Source organism: Ictalurus furcatus, chromosome 9 (assembly GCF_023375685.1).
Source record: "Ictalurus furcatus strain D&B chromosome 9, Billie_1.0, whole genome shotgun sequence".
Classification (NCBI taxonomy): Eukaryota; Metazoa; Chordata; class Actinopteri; order Siluriformes; family Ictaluridae; genus Ictalurus; species Ictalurus furcatus.
Genome location: NC_071263.1, coordinates 15,484,371 through 15,499,164, shown reverse-complemented (window position 1 = coordinate 15,499,164; position 14,794 = coordinate 15,484,371). Strand labels below are relative to the sequence as shown.

Genomic DNA, 14,794 nt, shown 5'->3' with positions numbered 1-14,794 from the left:
AACTGTTGTCAGCCAATTCAATCTATTGTGTGTAAAAGCTTCTTTCTAAGTTAAGGTTTTGCAATTCATACACACAGCTATGTCTTACAAGACAACCACTCTTTATAATCTTTATACTTTGGAAAAACAGATTTTAGTATTTTAGCCATCAAGGTAATATCAACATATATGTATCTTAATATTAAGAAAAGTGTTTAATCTCATGCCATATCATGTGGAGCAAACGGAAGAAGTCTGGCTCCCCAAGGAAAGGTGAATGTATTCAGGAAGGGTGGATGACCTTGCTTACAGTAAGTTTGCTGCTGAAGATTGTTTAATAAAACTACAGCAGATAATATTCCCACTAAAGAAGTTTACCAGACGTGAATGAGTAATAATGGATATAATTACTGATAAGGTTATTATTAGTAAGTGAATGAATATCCTTCAAAGAGTGGATGTGCTACTTGAATATTCAAACTGAGACAAATAATTCACATAAAACACCACTTCATATATTATATTCATATAATAATAGGGTTTCTATTAATTTTAAATTGATATACTAAGAAATATGGAAGCACCATTTTATGGTCAAAATGTGAGGAAGTTGTGCTATAATGAAGTCAATGCCTTTAATGCACAGGCCATTTCCTGTTATTGAAATACGAGGTTAAGCCAATCTCATTTCACAAACACAGGATGTGGACCCTGGTCAGATTTATGTGCACCAAATAGGCAGTATAATCCAGAAAACATTTCTGTGCACAATAAAGCTATCATAAATGTGACATGTGCAACAATGTGTGCATTTAGTTTGTTAGTTCTCAAAAAAAAAAAAAAAAAGCAAATGGAAAGACTTCTGAGTAACAAAGAACAACGTTAAACAGACCACCTAACTGTGAACTACACCAGCAAATGTAAAAGAGATTGTGAATCTGTCCTTTGAGACACAGTGATGCTGTATCTAGAGTTAGTGTGTGGTATATTGTATATTATACAGCAGTTCATTTCAGTTCACTAATTTGATTGGCAAGTGGCGTTCCAAGGGTGCTTATATTTAGTGCAACCTCACTGGGACGTTTTACTATTTGTATCACTGAGCCTGTCTGTGTTTGTGTGGCTTCATCGGGATCTATTTCCACAAGCAGAGCAAAAATAAACTAATTATATGGCCGTATTGGGTCCGAAATGTCAGTTATTCTATTTTTTTTTTTCTCTGAGGTATGAAAAATAATATCGCACTCGCAGTTGTGTTGTTACTGTATATCAGTGGGGCTGGAGATATCTACATTTACATTACATTTACATTTATTCACTTAGCGGATGCTTTTATCCAAAGCGACTTACAAATGAGAAAAATACAAGCAAAGCAATATATCAAGCAGAGAACAATACAAGTAGTGCTACCATACAAGATCCATTAATTGAGTTCCAAATCTCTGAGTATTTCCACAGCTGTGCTTAGTAATATAATTGGACAATCAATGTTAATGAATGAATTCATTAAGCCATTCATTCAAGTGGCATTCAATCTGAAAAGAAAACTAAACTATTTATTAGGACATGATGTTGAATCTACAATGATTTGATTGGTAAACTATAAGCACATTTTACATTCTGGCCTTAATTCAGTTCAGTAATAGGTCTGCAAATGCAATGTACCTTTAGAATGCCAAAATTGACCAGGATTTTAGCTCCACACAAACTTTGTTTTAATAATCAACTGCCACTATTTCGGGGTCTAGCTTGTTTTCAGCAGAGGGACAATCTGGCTAAGGAGTCAAAACAAAGCATGGTCTTGTGGGCAATTGTTTTAGACTTCCAGGCAGGAACTTGCCTTGAGAAAAGACAAAAGAAGCGCACTGATAAATATTACTTCCTCTCAGGATTATTCTCTAAACAGGATGAGGTTGTTTGAATAAGGCAGTTCACGGCTAAGCTGTTAAAGCACATTAGAGGCCTACGAACAGCATCTAGTCTGGGACATGAACTGGATGTATATGCGTTAAATCGGTGAGAAGATGCTCTGCGCTCTGATCGCGGTGCTCTGCGCTCTGTTGGCTGCTGAAAGAGCGACATGCGTCACCAGCAAGTGCACAGACACAGCGTGCTTCACGCTCCACACTGAAAAGGTAACGTTTGAGAGCGCCAGGAAAAACTGCAGCGAAAACGGCGGCTATTTGATTACAGTAAGAGACGATAATGATTTACAAGCTGTGAAGTCACTTCTCGCGTTAGCCGGCAAGCTTTTGGTGGAGGAAAAAGTCTGGATAGGACTGAAGCTTTCTAAAGGGAGCTGTGTGCTCAGTGACAAGGGGCTGCGTGGCTTCACATGGATTTCCCCCAGTTTCCCTACAGTCTTCCCGGTTTCCTCCTACTCCAACTGGGGAATGGAACCGACAAGCACGTGCACGGAGGAGCGCTGCGTTTCGCTCTCTGCTTCAACCGAGGAACTCAAATGGGGAGATGTATCTTGTAATGGGCGCGCGCTTTATATGTGTGTGTATTATTTTAGGGGAATGTGCAAACCCTTGTTACTTGCGGGACCGGGAGAGATTCATTACACGGTTCCATTTCTAAAAGTGCCACTTAAACAAGATGGTATTTTGGCTATGTTACCTCATGGAACATTAGCTGAGATAAACTGCACGTATGATAGTGATATGAACAATTATGCGATGTGTAAACCTCATTCTGATTCTGAATCGAATGACAGAGGCGCGCATTTCGTTTGGGAAAAGTCCGGACCAGTTTGCGCCTCGGCTCAGCGGAGTTGCAAAAACAGAAACGGAGGATGTGATCAGATGTGCTCTGGTGATGTTGATACCGGAGTGCGTTGTGAATGTAAGAAGGACTACAACCTCGCGGATAATAAAGTCACGTGTCTGCTTGAAGACGCCTGCAGCAGTTCACCCTGCCAACACGAGTGCACGTCAAAACCGACCGGGTTTGCATGCACGTGTCGAAAAGGTTTTGAGCTTTCCGAAGACAAGGTCAGCTGCAAAGATGTTAACGAATGTACCCAGGACATTTGCATGGGTCATATATGTCACAATAAACAAGGGGGATATGAGTGTGAATGCAAGAAAGGCTTTAAGTACGTTGATGGTATGTGCAAGGACATAGACGAATGCGCAGAATCGGTGTGCGCGCGTCACGCCAAGTGTCACAATTCTGAGGGTTCGTTCTCATGTTACTGCTTATCTGGCTTTAGAAAGCATGGAGGGCGATGTGTAGATATCGACGAATGTCTGGATCGGCCCTGTGAAGGTATCTGCAGCAATACGGACGGCAGCTACATGTGTTCTTGTGGTCCAGACTTGCAGTTAGCTGAGAACGGCATCAGCTGTGTTCCAGACCAAAAGGGCGGAACAACTTCACATGATTCCGAAATATTATTAACTAAACGGTTGGATCAAACAGCAGTAAACACAGTCACGCCACATTTAAACACAGAGACAACTACGGAAACGCACCAAAGTGTGCGCAAAGGTGGCTCAGTTGTCGGTTCTTGGGTCTTGGTGTACGCGTTGAGCTCGGCAATTCCCCTTCTCCTGCTGATCACACTCACTGCGGTTATTGTTGTGCACCGCTGGAATCGCTCACGCAAAGACGCCAAGAAGAAAAACGCCACGACAGACAGCTACTGCTGGGTTTCTTCTGGATACACAAGTCAGTTAGAAACGCAGCGGAACAGAATATACTGACTGCGCCACACTTCTTCTAATGGACTACATCAGACCAGAAAAAAACTTTAATATTGTTTTGATTTTTGATATTACACACAATTTCTTGTACTTTGAATGCTTTGCTTTTTTATTGGTTTGTTTTCATTTTTGTAATCAATAAGACTTGTCATTTGATACAAGACTTTCTTACTTCCTCACTGAATTGATCCACAGATCAAATCAGCTTTGATAATAACAATAATCTTTTAATAACCATTTACTGCTTAATGCCATTTTATCCAGTGGTCCCAAAACACAACACAGAAGCTTAATATAGCCTATGTGTATTATCCAAAATTATGCTTGTAAATGAATAAGCACTATACTATATATGGTTTTCAAAATGTGGTCTAGGGACTCTCAGGGATCCTTTAAACATAGCCAGGGGGTCCACATTAATTTTTTTAATTGTGCTGAATGTGGAAATGACTATAAAGTAGCCTACTGTCAACTGCAATCAAGGTTACTGAGCTATACACTTTTAAAAACCTTTCAAATGGGTTTGAGCTTATTTAAAGGTTCTGCCTTGAAACTGTTTTAATAAACACTTAATTATAGGGTTTTACAAAGAACTGGATTCCCACAGAGCAACAAACAAAATTCCTGATTTAAGATTGAATTTAAAATTAAACCAATCACACTAGTGCTTCTCTTAAAGGTAGCTCCATAACTTGAAAACAAGCATAAATAATGTCAACTCAAATCTAACTGCAGTTGTAATGAAACTAGCACTGATAACAAGATAGAAAATGTTTTAAATCTATGTTTGAACACATTGTAACTGGCTTAGGTTGAGTGTGTGATATGTACAGGAATCAAAAATCTGTACTGAATCAAAGCAATGTGCCTAATAGATAGATTATGACAATAAAACAAATTTGAGCCTCAATCATAAATGGTCTGTGAGATTTTTTTCTAGCCTTGTCTAATTGGTAGGAATTCACTTTCATGTTTTATTTATATAAACTTTATAAATATTTATATTAGTGATGTAGGTTTCTTTTCACATGATATATTCCCCTGATACTGTAATTTAATATGGAAAAACATATGAACATTTAAAATTGTGATCATATTTGGAACTCAAAAATGTTATTTTTAAATTTTTTAGTTATCTGGGATAGTTGATTTTAATGATGATGTGTTGAGTAGATATACACTTATGACTGATGTGAGCTTTTTAAACACTTCTGTAGCAGGAGCAACTCATTACCAGAGGTTTTGGTGGGGCCAGACATTAATTACCACATAGCCTCAAACAAAATTAAGTCAAAAGGTTATCACAGTTGACTTATGTTATAGGCTATGAAATTTTAGAGCGATTTTTAGAGTAACTTGGATATAGGCAGTTGAGTGTTGACCACATACAGCCATCCACCGCACAGTATAATAGCAGCTTTGAGTGAATTGGGCACACTTTTGTTTTCAACTGTGTTTGAAACAGCAGGTGTGTTTCCCTTCAGCAGTGAGGCACACAAAATATCTAATATCATTAATCAGGGTTGCAAGGTTTCAGCAAAATTTAAACACACAAAAGTCCTGAATCAATCCCAAATAACTTGGGCACTGGAAAATGGATACTTATTTTTCTCTGGCTTTGCATGGGAAATAATCTCAACATGGTGCACACACATTTCTCATGTATGGACATAATCCATTCCCATTTCCCTCTCACAATCTTTGCAAAATATCTTACAATAGAAATAGTTCTGTACATCAAAGACACACACTTTGCCTTTGTTTGCAAAAATGTCTTAGATTGGATTTCCTACTATTTCTATAAAACAAGACAATTATTGAACAGTGGGTGTTGGTCTTATGACTGTATTCCAATGAAAAAAGGCTGAGCCAGAAATGACACATCTAGGAGGAGTTTCCTTCTACTTTCAACATTTATTAAGGTGCCCAAAGTTTTGGACCCCAGCATTTTGGCTCACACATGAGATCAGTCTCTATACAGTGAAGAATTTGCTGGAAAATGGATTCCTACAGACCGGTCATCTTGTTTAGTATTTTAATCTCCTTCCATGTGGGACATACACTACGCTGTGCATGCAAAGAAGATTTAAGAACTTGCACAAGTATTTATAACATGCAAACCAACTTCAAAACTGCCCAGAAGATCTGCATGGAAAAGGGAGGTAAATTACTAACACCACTGAGTAAAACTATCGACAGTTTTCTTTTCAACAAAACAGGACACTTCTGGATTGGTTCAGAAGGTGATTGTTTAAGCAGCAGCAGAAATTCTCGAGGTGATTCTGTGACTCTGAACAGAGGAGGGGAGAATGTGGCGTGTTCCTCACGGTGCATGTCGGTTTCTAGTAACAAGACGTTAATGGAGCGCTCATGCGAGGAACAGGTCGACGGCTTTTTGTGTGATGGCATTCAGTGGGAAAACTGCTGGGAGGAGAGAGCATCTGAAGTGCAAATTCTGAATAAGAAAGACTGTGGACTTGGTCCATGCGAACACCAGTGCGAAGAGGTTCCCGGAGGCCACATGTGTACCTGTTATAATCCTGATCTATTCAGGCCAAGCAGGAAAAATCCTGAACGTTGTGAGTACTACTGCGACTCTACCACATGCAAACAGCTTTGCTCCATGTGTGAGTGTCCTGATGGCTTCATCAAAGATGAGGCAAACTGCACAGATTTGGACGAATGCAAGTCAAATCACACCAACTGTGAGCAAAAATGTAGGAACACTATTGGAAGTTACATGTGCTCTTGCCATGAAGGGTTCATGCTGGTAAACAAAACTAAATGTGTTCCTCTTATAAATCCTACTCCGTTAACTGCTGAGCTTGTTACACCGTCTGTAAATTACACGTTGAGTCATGCGGTTTTTGCAACTCCAGCAGAGTATATTGGGTTTACACTGCTTATCTTGCTGGCTATATGTGTTCTGATAGGACTTCTGTATTACTTGCGAAAAAGCAAATCTGATGTACTTCTAAAAAATAACGATATTGCAGACGACATCATGGTTCAAGAGGCACGGTTACAGATGTAAAACTTCTTGTTGTCATGACCAGTAATAACAGTGTGGATGACATTATTTTATTTTTAGTCAATTTAATTTGCATGTTGAAGTAATGTTACTAATTTCTTAGCAATTAATTTCATCATGTATTGCTAAAAATGATGGTCAAATTAAACTTATTTAAACATAAATTGCAGATGTCTTTAGTCTGAATAGTTCTGCAGTGATAACAAAAATATGTGTTGTAATATTTGACATAATGAAAGGACTAATGATGGACAATGTTGTATACCAAATTACCCAGACATTGTATTTGAGTAACAGTAAAAGATACTATATTGAGAAATGATGCCAAAGTGACCCATGATTGAACTATGTTTAAAGCATCTTATATTATGTGTACTTAACTATCAAAATTCTTGGGTATGAAAACAGAGAGTGTGGGAGGATCCAGGATGCCATTTTAATGCCAAACAATAATGTGTTTTTATATTAGTATAACTGTAAACAAGAAAGACAAACACTATATGCATTTCAATGTACTTTTGAATGTAAGCAGTTTTTAAATTTCATCATATTCTTTTCTGTATAATTAATCATACTGTGTTGATGACTTTATATAAAATCCAGACTTACATCAGGCATTTAAGCAAGAATGGAATAACTGAAACTATTTGGGCCACATTACTACTATGCATGATGATCATAACTATGTAAATATTAGTTATCCTTGTTAAATGAAAAGTGTACTAGTATGTATTTAAGTTAGTAGAAGACTTATAGAAGAACGTTATAAAACCTTATAAAACAATGTGGAACTAATGATTTTTCCACATTACGTGAAATTCTGTGGTTTTCTGCTGATTTCAAAAGACCTCATTTGGTAACTGAACTGTCACATTGCCATAAACACTGCAATTATCAGTGGTAACACCAGACAGCTAACATGAGCTGACCTGGGCTAACTAGCCAGGATTTCTGACATTTTTAAACCACACAATATGCACACAATTTGAGTCAATCAGTCACTAATTTCAAACCACCACTGATGCTGCTGATCTTCCAAAACTGAATGCCTTTGCTAAGTTTGAGGTAGCAGTTAGCTAGCTAGCTCAGGTGCCAATGTATTTTGTCAGCTGATTAGGTTGTTAGGCCAACTCTGTTGATGGAAAGCTAGCTACCTGTTAAAACAGAGCCAAGTTGATTCTCCATTCGGATAAATAATTCAGTTTAGTTATTTTACAGGAGAAGACAGATTGAATAAAGACAGCTTAACTAAAGGCAGATTGATTACAGGCTAAAAACTGTTGTTGTTTTTTTTTTTTAAAACTTTCTATACACAGTCTTACAAAGTCATCTGCAAGGTGAAAAATAGTAAAGTGTGAATTTCTCTCTGATTTTAACCTCTGTGTCATAAACACCTTTTTGTTGCATATGTGCATATGCATATCTGTAAGTGAAGTACCATGTTATATCAGTAACAAAAATAATACTTGGGAAATACACACTCTTATATGCATACATATTCACCAAATATTCATAAATATATATTTTCCCCTCACCAGCCACTCCAACAAGAGCAACATATACCAATATATACCTGCTTATTTATGCAGTTATCCAAATAGCCATGGGTCATATCATGTGGCAGCATCTCAAGGCAGAAAATCATGCACATACCAGTCGAAAACCTCAGTTAATAATCATAAAGTGATCCCACTGACTCTAAGCGCAGCACAGTTGGGTTGGTTGAAGCAACTCAGAATTTGCTGAATTCCTGTCCAAAGGTACTGACAGTGAAGAAAGATGAGGATCACTTCACTGATATCAGTAATTATGATCATTGCTACTGCACATGAGTAATTATAAAACTTTTCTCTTTGTTTTTCACTGGAATTTTTTAGGTTGATATTTCACCTTAAAGGTGGAAAAAATCTGACAGACTTATCTTGGTTTAAATTTGTAAAAAAAAAAAAATTTACATCAAAGAAACAGCTAACAGGGGTGTGTAAACTTTATATACCCATTGCATGAACACAGTACACTGAGTAAAATTCTAAACATTTTTGTCTGTACTCTGTGTCTCAATGCCTCCATGCATTTCTGCCTGTCTTCTTGGTGCCATTCTACTTTGCAATAAATGGATCATAACCATAAAAGGGAAAGAGTAGATTAGATTAATGTTAGTGTGTTTTCTTCATTTAAAAACCCTTTTAATCGTTGTGTTCCGTTTCAGCAAAATAATCTATGATTCAAAAGGAACCATAATAAAAATGGTTATTTCATACAATGTGAAACTGTGTGTGCTTGGCTCATTTTCTCTACTGAACTTGAAAACGGACAAATTTACTTTTTTGGTGCATACCCTGTCTTCATATTTATATTACACAGGTTTTGTTCAGGTTATTCTGACCCAAGAATAAATCGGATTGCAAAAAGTGGTGAAATTTCTCATTTGTAAGTCGCTTTGGATAAAAGCGTCTGCTAAAGGAATAAATGTAAATGTAAATGTAAATGAAATATCAATTGACAGTAACTGCTTTTTACAAAAATAAAACAAATAGGTGAATTCAGTCTGTTACATCTGTGACATCTATGTCTTATTAGCACTTATGCCTGATTACATACACCTGCTGTTAAGAGTATCTCCAGGCACGAAAAGTGTTTTTGTATCTTTACTGTTCCCTAAATACAGTCACTTTAAATATTATTTTCTGTCTCAGCTGCTCAATGTCAATATAACCCGTAAACAGTACGTACATTGCTAAGTAACATTTCTTACATTGTTGGTCACTCAAAAGGGTCATTAGTATTTCAGTGGCATGGAGCTGTGAATGAGAACTTTATGATGATTAACACTTGTTAAACAGCCGATAGAAATGGTGGTGCTCAGTAGTCCAGAACATATAAATCATCATGAGACACTATATAGATTTTATTAAGTCCACCTGCTCTGTATCCTTACTGTCTTTTCCAGTCTATTGCAAATTGTAATCTGCACAGTTGTATCACTAATATTGAACTATTTAATTAATTGATCAGTAGTAACTTGCATTGTTTCCTCTTTTATGAGCAGCTTTATTCCGACATAGGATGCAGATGCTGTCTAAATATTCTGTGCGTGTGTCTAAAAGTAAACTGACAAGTATTTACGTGTATGATTTTTTTTTCATTTTTTTTGTTTTAAATTTTCCCCATGTTCTCCTCAATTTGGTCTGGCCAATTTCCACCCACTCACTAACTCTTCCCCATTACACCACAGATACTAACTGGAGAGGGTGGGGCAAACAAATGCTTCCTTAGAGGAAGCCAGCCTATATATCTTTTTAAGCAGCTGCTCCTGGAGTCTTGCAGGGCAGCATAACAAATAGTGCTATCTGCATACACAAGTTCTCAGATGGGGTGAATGTGTATGTTATCCCTCCAACCCAGGGAGCACAGCCAGTTTTCACTTCCTTGGCTCCCAGCCAGGGGTCCTACAGCCCCTGATGAACTGAAGTGGTTGGAAGTCCAGTGTAAGCTTTTCTGGTAAGTCTAAGATATTCATCATCACCCCTGGATTTATAACCCCTGGTTTTGTACCTGATCTTGTGGCCACTGAATGTAGAGTTTTATATGAAAAAATGTCATTTTAAAAATAGAATTCAAATACAACCCCAATTCCGAAAAAAAGTTGGGACAGTATGGAAAATGCCAAAAAAAAAAAAAAAAAAAAAAAAAAAAAAAGAGTCATTTGAAAATTCAATTCCCCCTGCATTATATTGAAAACATTATTTGATGTTTTACTTTGTGAATTTAATTTATTTTTGAAAATATACACTCATTTCAAATCTGATGGCTGCAACACAATCCAAAAAACTTGGGACAGTCGACTGTTTACCAGTGTGTAACATCACCTTTTCTTTTAATAACACTTATTAAGTTTTTGGGCACTGAAGACACCAGTTGGTTAAGTTTAGAAAGTGGAATTTTCCCCATTCATCCATTATGCATTTCTTCAGCTGTGCAAATGTACAAGGCCTTTATTGCCTTATTTTGCGCTGCATAATGCACCACACATTCTTAATCGGAGACAGGTCAGGACTGCAGGCAGGCCATGCTAGCAGCTGCACTCTCTGCTTACACAACTATGCGCTTGTTTTATCCAAAAACTATTTGAAATGTTGACTCGTCGGACCACAAAACATGATTCCACTGTATTACTGTCCATCTCAGATGAGATCGAGCCCAGAGAAGTGGGCAGCGCTTCTGGACAGTGTTGATGCATGGCTTCTGCTTTGCACAGTAAAGACTTAACTTGCATCTGTGGATGCAGCGGCGAATGGTGTTGATTGACAAAGGTTTACCAAAGTATTCCCGAGGCCACGTCAGGATATCCTTTACATACTCATAACGGTTTTTAAAACAGTGACGTCTGAGGGATCGGAGATCACGCACATTCAGAAGTGACTTTCGGCCTTGCCCTTTATGCATTGAGATTTGACCGGATTCCTTGAATCTTTAAATGATATTGTGCACTGTAGAAGGTGAAATGCCCAAAATCCTACCAATTTGTCTTTGGGGAACGTCGTTTTCAAAGTGTTGGACTATTCGCTGACGCACTTGTTAGCAGATTGGTAAGCCTTGACCCAACTTGCTCTTGAAGGACTAGGCCTTTTTTGGAGGCTCATTATATAATATGATTAGACGATTGCTGCACCTGTTTCACATCACCTTCTAATTTTCAACTTGACACATCACTATAAGTCCTAAACTGCCCCTGTTCCAACTTTTTTGGAACGTGTTGCATGCATCAATTTCAAAATAAACGTTTATCTTCAAAAACTATCCAGTTGATTAGGTAAAACATCAAATACCTTGTCGATATATGTTGTTTTTTTGTTTTTTTTTAATACAAGTCAAAGTACATTTGTAAATCAGTCCTCTTTGTTTGTATTAACATTTTCCATACTTTCCCAACTTTTTCAGATTTGGGGTTGTAGAATTAATCCGGAGTCTGTATGCCTGTTTGCAGTGGCTACTGAGCAGTGATTGTATTCCACTGAGGAAAGGCTGAGTCAGAAATGACACAAATACATTTAGGAGGGGTTTCCTTCCTTTTTGGAAAAGGCACTAGAGTGCTTAAAGTTGTGCACCCCAGCATTTTGGCTCACACATGAAACCAGTCTCTATATGATAAACAATTTGCTGGAAAATGGATTCCTACAGACCGGTCATCTTGTTTAGTATTTTAATCTCCTTCCATGTGGGACATACACTACGCTGTGCATGCAAAGAAGATTTAAGAACTTGCACAAGTATTCATAACATGCAAACCAACTTCACAACTGCCCAGAAGATCTGCATGGAAAAAGGAGGTAAATTACTAACACCACTGAGTAAAACTATCGACAGTTTTCTTTTCAACAAAACAGGACACTTCTGGATTGGTTCAGAAGGTGATTGTTTAAGCAGCAGCAGAAATTCTCGAGGTGATTCTGTGACTCTGAACAGAGGAGGGGAAGATGTGGCGTGTTCCTCATGGTGCATGTCGGTTTCTAGTAACAAGACGTTAACGGAGCGCTCATGCGAGGAACAGGTCGACGGCTTTTTGTGTGGCGGTATTCAGTGGGAAAACTGCTGGGAGGAGAGAGCATCTGAAGTGCAGATTCTGAATAAGAAAGACTGTGGACTTGCTCCATGCGAACGCCAGTGCAAAGTGGTTCCCGGAGGTCACATGTGTACCTGTCCTAAAGAATTCAGGCCAAGCAGGAAAAATCCTGAACGTTGTGAGTACTACTGCGACTCTACCACATGCAAACGGCCTTGCTCCACGTGTGAGTGTCCTGATGGCTTCATCAAAGACATGACAAATTGCACAGATTTAGACGAATGCAAATCGAATCACAACAACTGTGAGCAAAAATGCAGGAACACTATCGGAAGTTACAAGTGCTCTTGCCAGATAGGGTTCATGCTGGTAAACAAAACTAAATGCGTTCCTCTTATAAATCCTACTCCATTAACTGCTGCGCTTGTTACACCATCTGTAAATTACACGTTGAGTCATGCGGCTTTTGCAACTCCAGCAGAGTATATTGGGTTTACACTGCTTATCATGCTGGCTATATGTGTTCTGATAGGACTTCTGTATTACTTGCGAAAAAGCAAATCTGATGTACTTCTAAAAAATAACGATATTGCAGACGACATCATGGTTCAAGAGGCACAGTCACAGCTGTAAAACTTCTTCTTGTCATGACCAGTAATAACATCTTTGGTGACATTGTTTTATTTTTAGTCAGTTTAAGTTTCATTTATGAGTTCATATCAATGTAAACATTTATTGCTAAAAATGGTCAAATTAAACCTTTATACATATAAATAACTCGTTTTGAAGTGTCTGATATTATGTGTAACTATCAAAAATAGCTTAAAACACAGAAAATGCATTAGGATCTTTCCATGATGGTTTACAATTTTATATTTGATCAATAAGCTTTCTTATAAGCTGTAAACCAAAAAAGTCCAGGATGCCATTTTTATAGTAAAACTATAAACACTAAAGACAAACACTGAATGAATTTCAATGTGCCTGTGAGAGCAAAAGCCATTTTGAAAATTCATCACTCTTCTTCACCATATTCAAGGAGCCACTGTGGTAGTGGCTTTATATAAAAACCAAACTTGCATCAGGTATTTAAGCACGAATGGAATAACTGAAACCGCATGGGCCACATGGGATGATCATAGTCTAGTTAAATAGGAAGAGTGCTAGTTAGTATAAGACTCATGTTTTAAGGTAATGTGGATTTCTACTGATCGCAAAATACTTCATTTGGCAACTGAACTGTCACATTGCCTTGCTCAGGTCATGATGTAAACACATCATGACCTGAGCAAGGCAATGTGACAGTTCAGTTGCCAAATGAAGTATTTTGCGATCAGTAGAAATCCACATTACCTTATAACATGAGTCTTATACTAACTAGCACTCTTCCTATTTAATCTTCCTATTTAATTTCATCTCTTTGAGCTGGTTGATAGAGAATGAGAGTTAGAAGGCATGAAATACTCTTTGAATGTTGCAATTTGATCTAGTTTTTTTAGTATAGTTTTTTACTCTCTGTTTTTAATCTGTTTCATAAACATGGTTATTTTTATGCACATATGCATGTACTTATTCACAAATTAAGCACTATTGTACAGCAGTATAAAAATAAATACTTGAGAAAGAAACTCTCTCTCTCTCTCACACACACACACACACACACACACACATACAAAATACACTTACAGTATCTCACAAAAGTGAGTACACCCCTCACATTTTTGTAAATATTTGATTATATCTTTTCATGTAACAACACTGAAGAAATGATACTTTGCTACAATGTAAAGTAGTAAGTGTACAGTTGTGTAACAGTGTAAATTTGCTGTCCCCTCAAAATAACTCAACACACAGCAATTAATGTCTAAACTGCTGGCAACAAAAGTTGAGTACACCCCTAAGTGAAAATGTCCAAATTGGGCCCAATTAGCCATTTTCCCTCCCCGGTGTCATGTGACTTTTTAGTGTTACAAGATCTCAGGTGTGAATGGGGAGCAGGTGTGTTAAATTTGGTGTCATCACTCTCACACTCCCTCATACTGGTCACTGGAAGTTCAACATGGCACCTCATAGCAAAGAACTCTCTGAGGATCTGAAAAAAGAATTGATGCTCTATATAAAGATGACCTAGGCTGTAAGAAGATTGCCAAGACCCTGACACTAAGCTGCAGCACGGTGGCCAAGACCATACAGCGGTTTAACAGGACAGGTTCCACTCAGAACAGGCCTCGCCATGGTCGACCAAAGAAGTCAAGTGCACGTGCTCAGCATCATATCCAGAGGTTGTCTTTGGGAAATAGACGTATGAGTGCTGCCAGCATTGCTGCAGAGGTTGAAGGGGTGGGGGATCAGCCTGTCAGTGCTCAGACCATACGCCGCACACTGCATCAAATTGGTCTGTATGGCTGTCATCCCAGAAGGAAGCCTCTTCTAAAGATGATGCACAAGAAAGTCAGCAAACAGTTTGCTGAAGACAAGCAGACTAAGGACATGGATTACTGTAACCACGTC

The 14,794-nt window shown here is 38.0% G+C and overlaps 3 protein-coding genes across 3 annotated transcripts; all 3 read left to right on the top strand.

The window, feature by feature from the left end:
• Window positions 1-1,812: 1,812 nt before the first annotated feature.
• On the top strand, window positions 1,813-4,599 carry LOC128613078 (complement component C1q receptor). Its single transcript, XM_053633640.1, has one exon. It carries the CDS (start codon window positions 2,004-2,006, stop codon window positions 3,687-3,689), a length of 1,686 nt encoding a protein of 561 aa, XP_053489615.1. The 5' UTR covers window positions 1,813-2,003; the 3' UTR covers window positions 3,690-4,599.
• Window positions 4,600-4,686: 87 nt separating this feature from the next.
• Window positions 4,687-8,977, top strand: LOC128613079 (matrilin-2-like). Its single transcript, XM_053633641.1, has one exon. The coding sequence runs from the start codon at window positions 5,689-5,691 to the stop codon at window positions 6,721-6,723; it is 1,035 nt and encodes a 344-aa protein (XP_053489616.1). The 5' UTR covers window positions 4,687-5,688; the 3' UTR covers window positions 6,724-8,977.
• Window positions 8,978-11,687: 2,710 nt separating this feature from the next.
• Window positions 11,688-13,497, top strand: LOC128612776 (signal peptide, CUB and EGF-like domain-containing protein 1). The gene has a single exon (XM_053633177.1). It carries the CDS (start codon window positions 11,888-11,890, stop codon window positions 12,914-12,916), a length of 1,029 nt encoding a protein of 342 aa, XP_053489152.1. The 5' UTR covers window positions 11,688-11,887; the 3' UTR covers window positions 12,917-13,497.
• Window positions 13,498-14,794: the final 1,297 nt, after the last annotated feature.

Excerpts from the sequence above, each read along its gene's own strand:
- LOC128613078 (XM_053633640.1), top strand. The coding sequence starts at position 2,004 with ATGCTCTGCGCTCTGATCGCGGTGCTCTGCGCTCTGTTGGCTGCTGAA.
- LOC128613079 (XM_053633641.1), top strand. The coding sequence starts at position 5,689 with ATGGATTCCTACAGACCGGTCATCTTGTTTAGTATTTTAATCTCCTTC.
- LOC128612776 (XM_053633177.1), top strand. The coding sequence starts at position 11,888 with ATGGATTCCTACAGACCGGTCATCTTGTTTAGTATTTTAATCTCCTTC.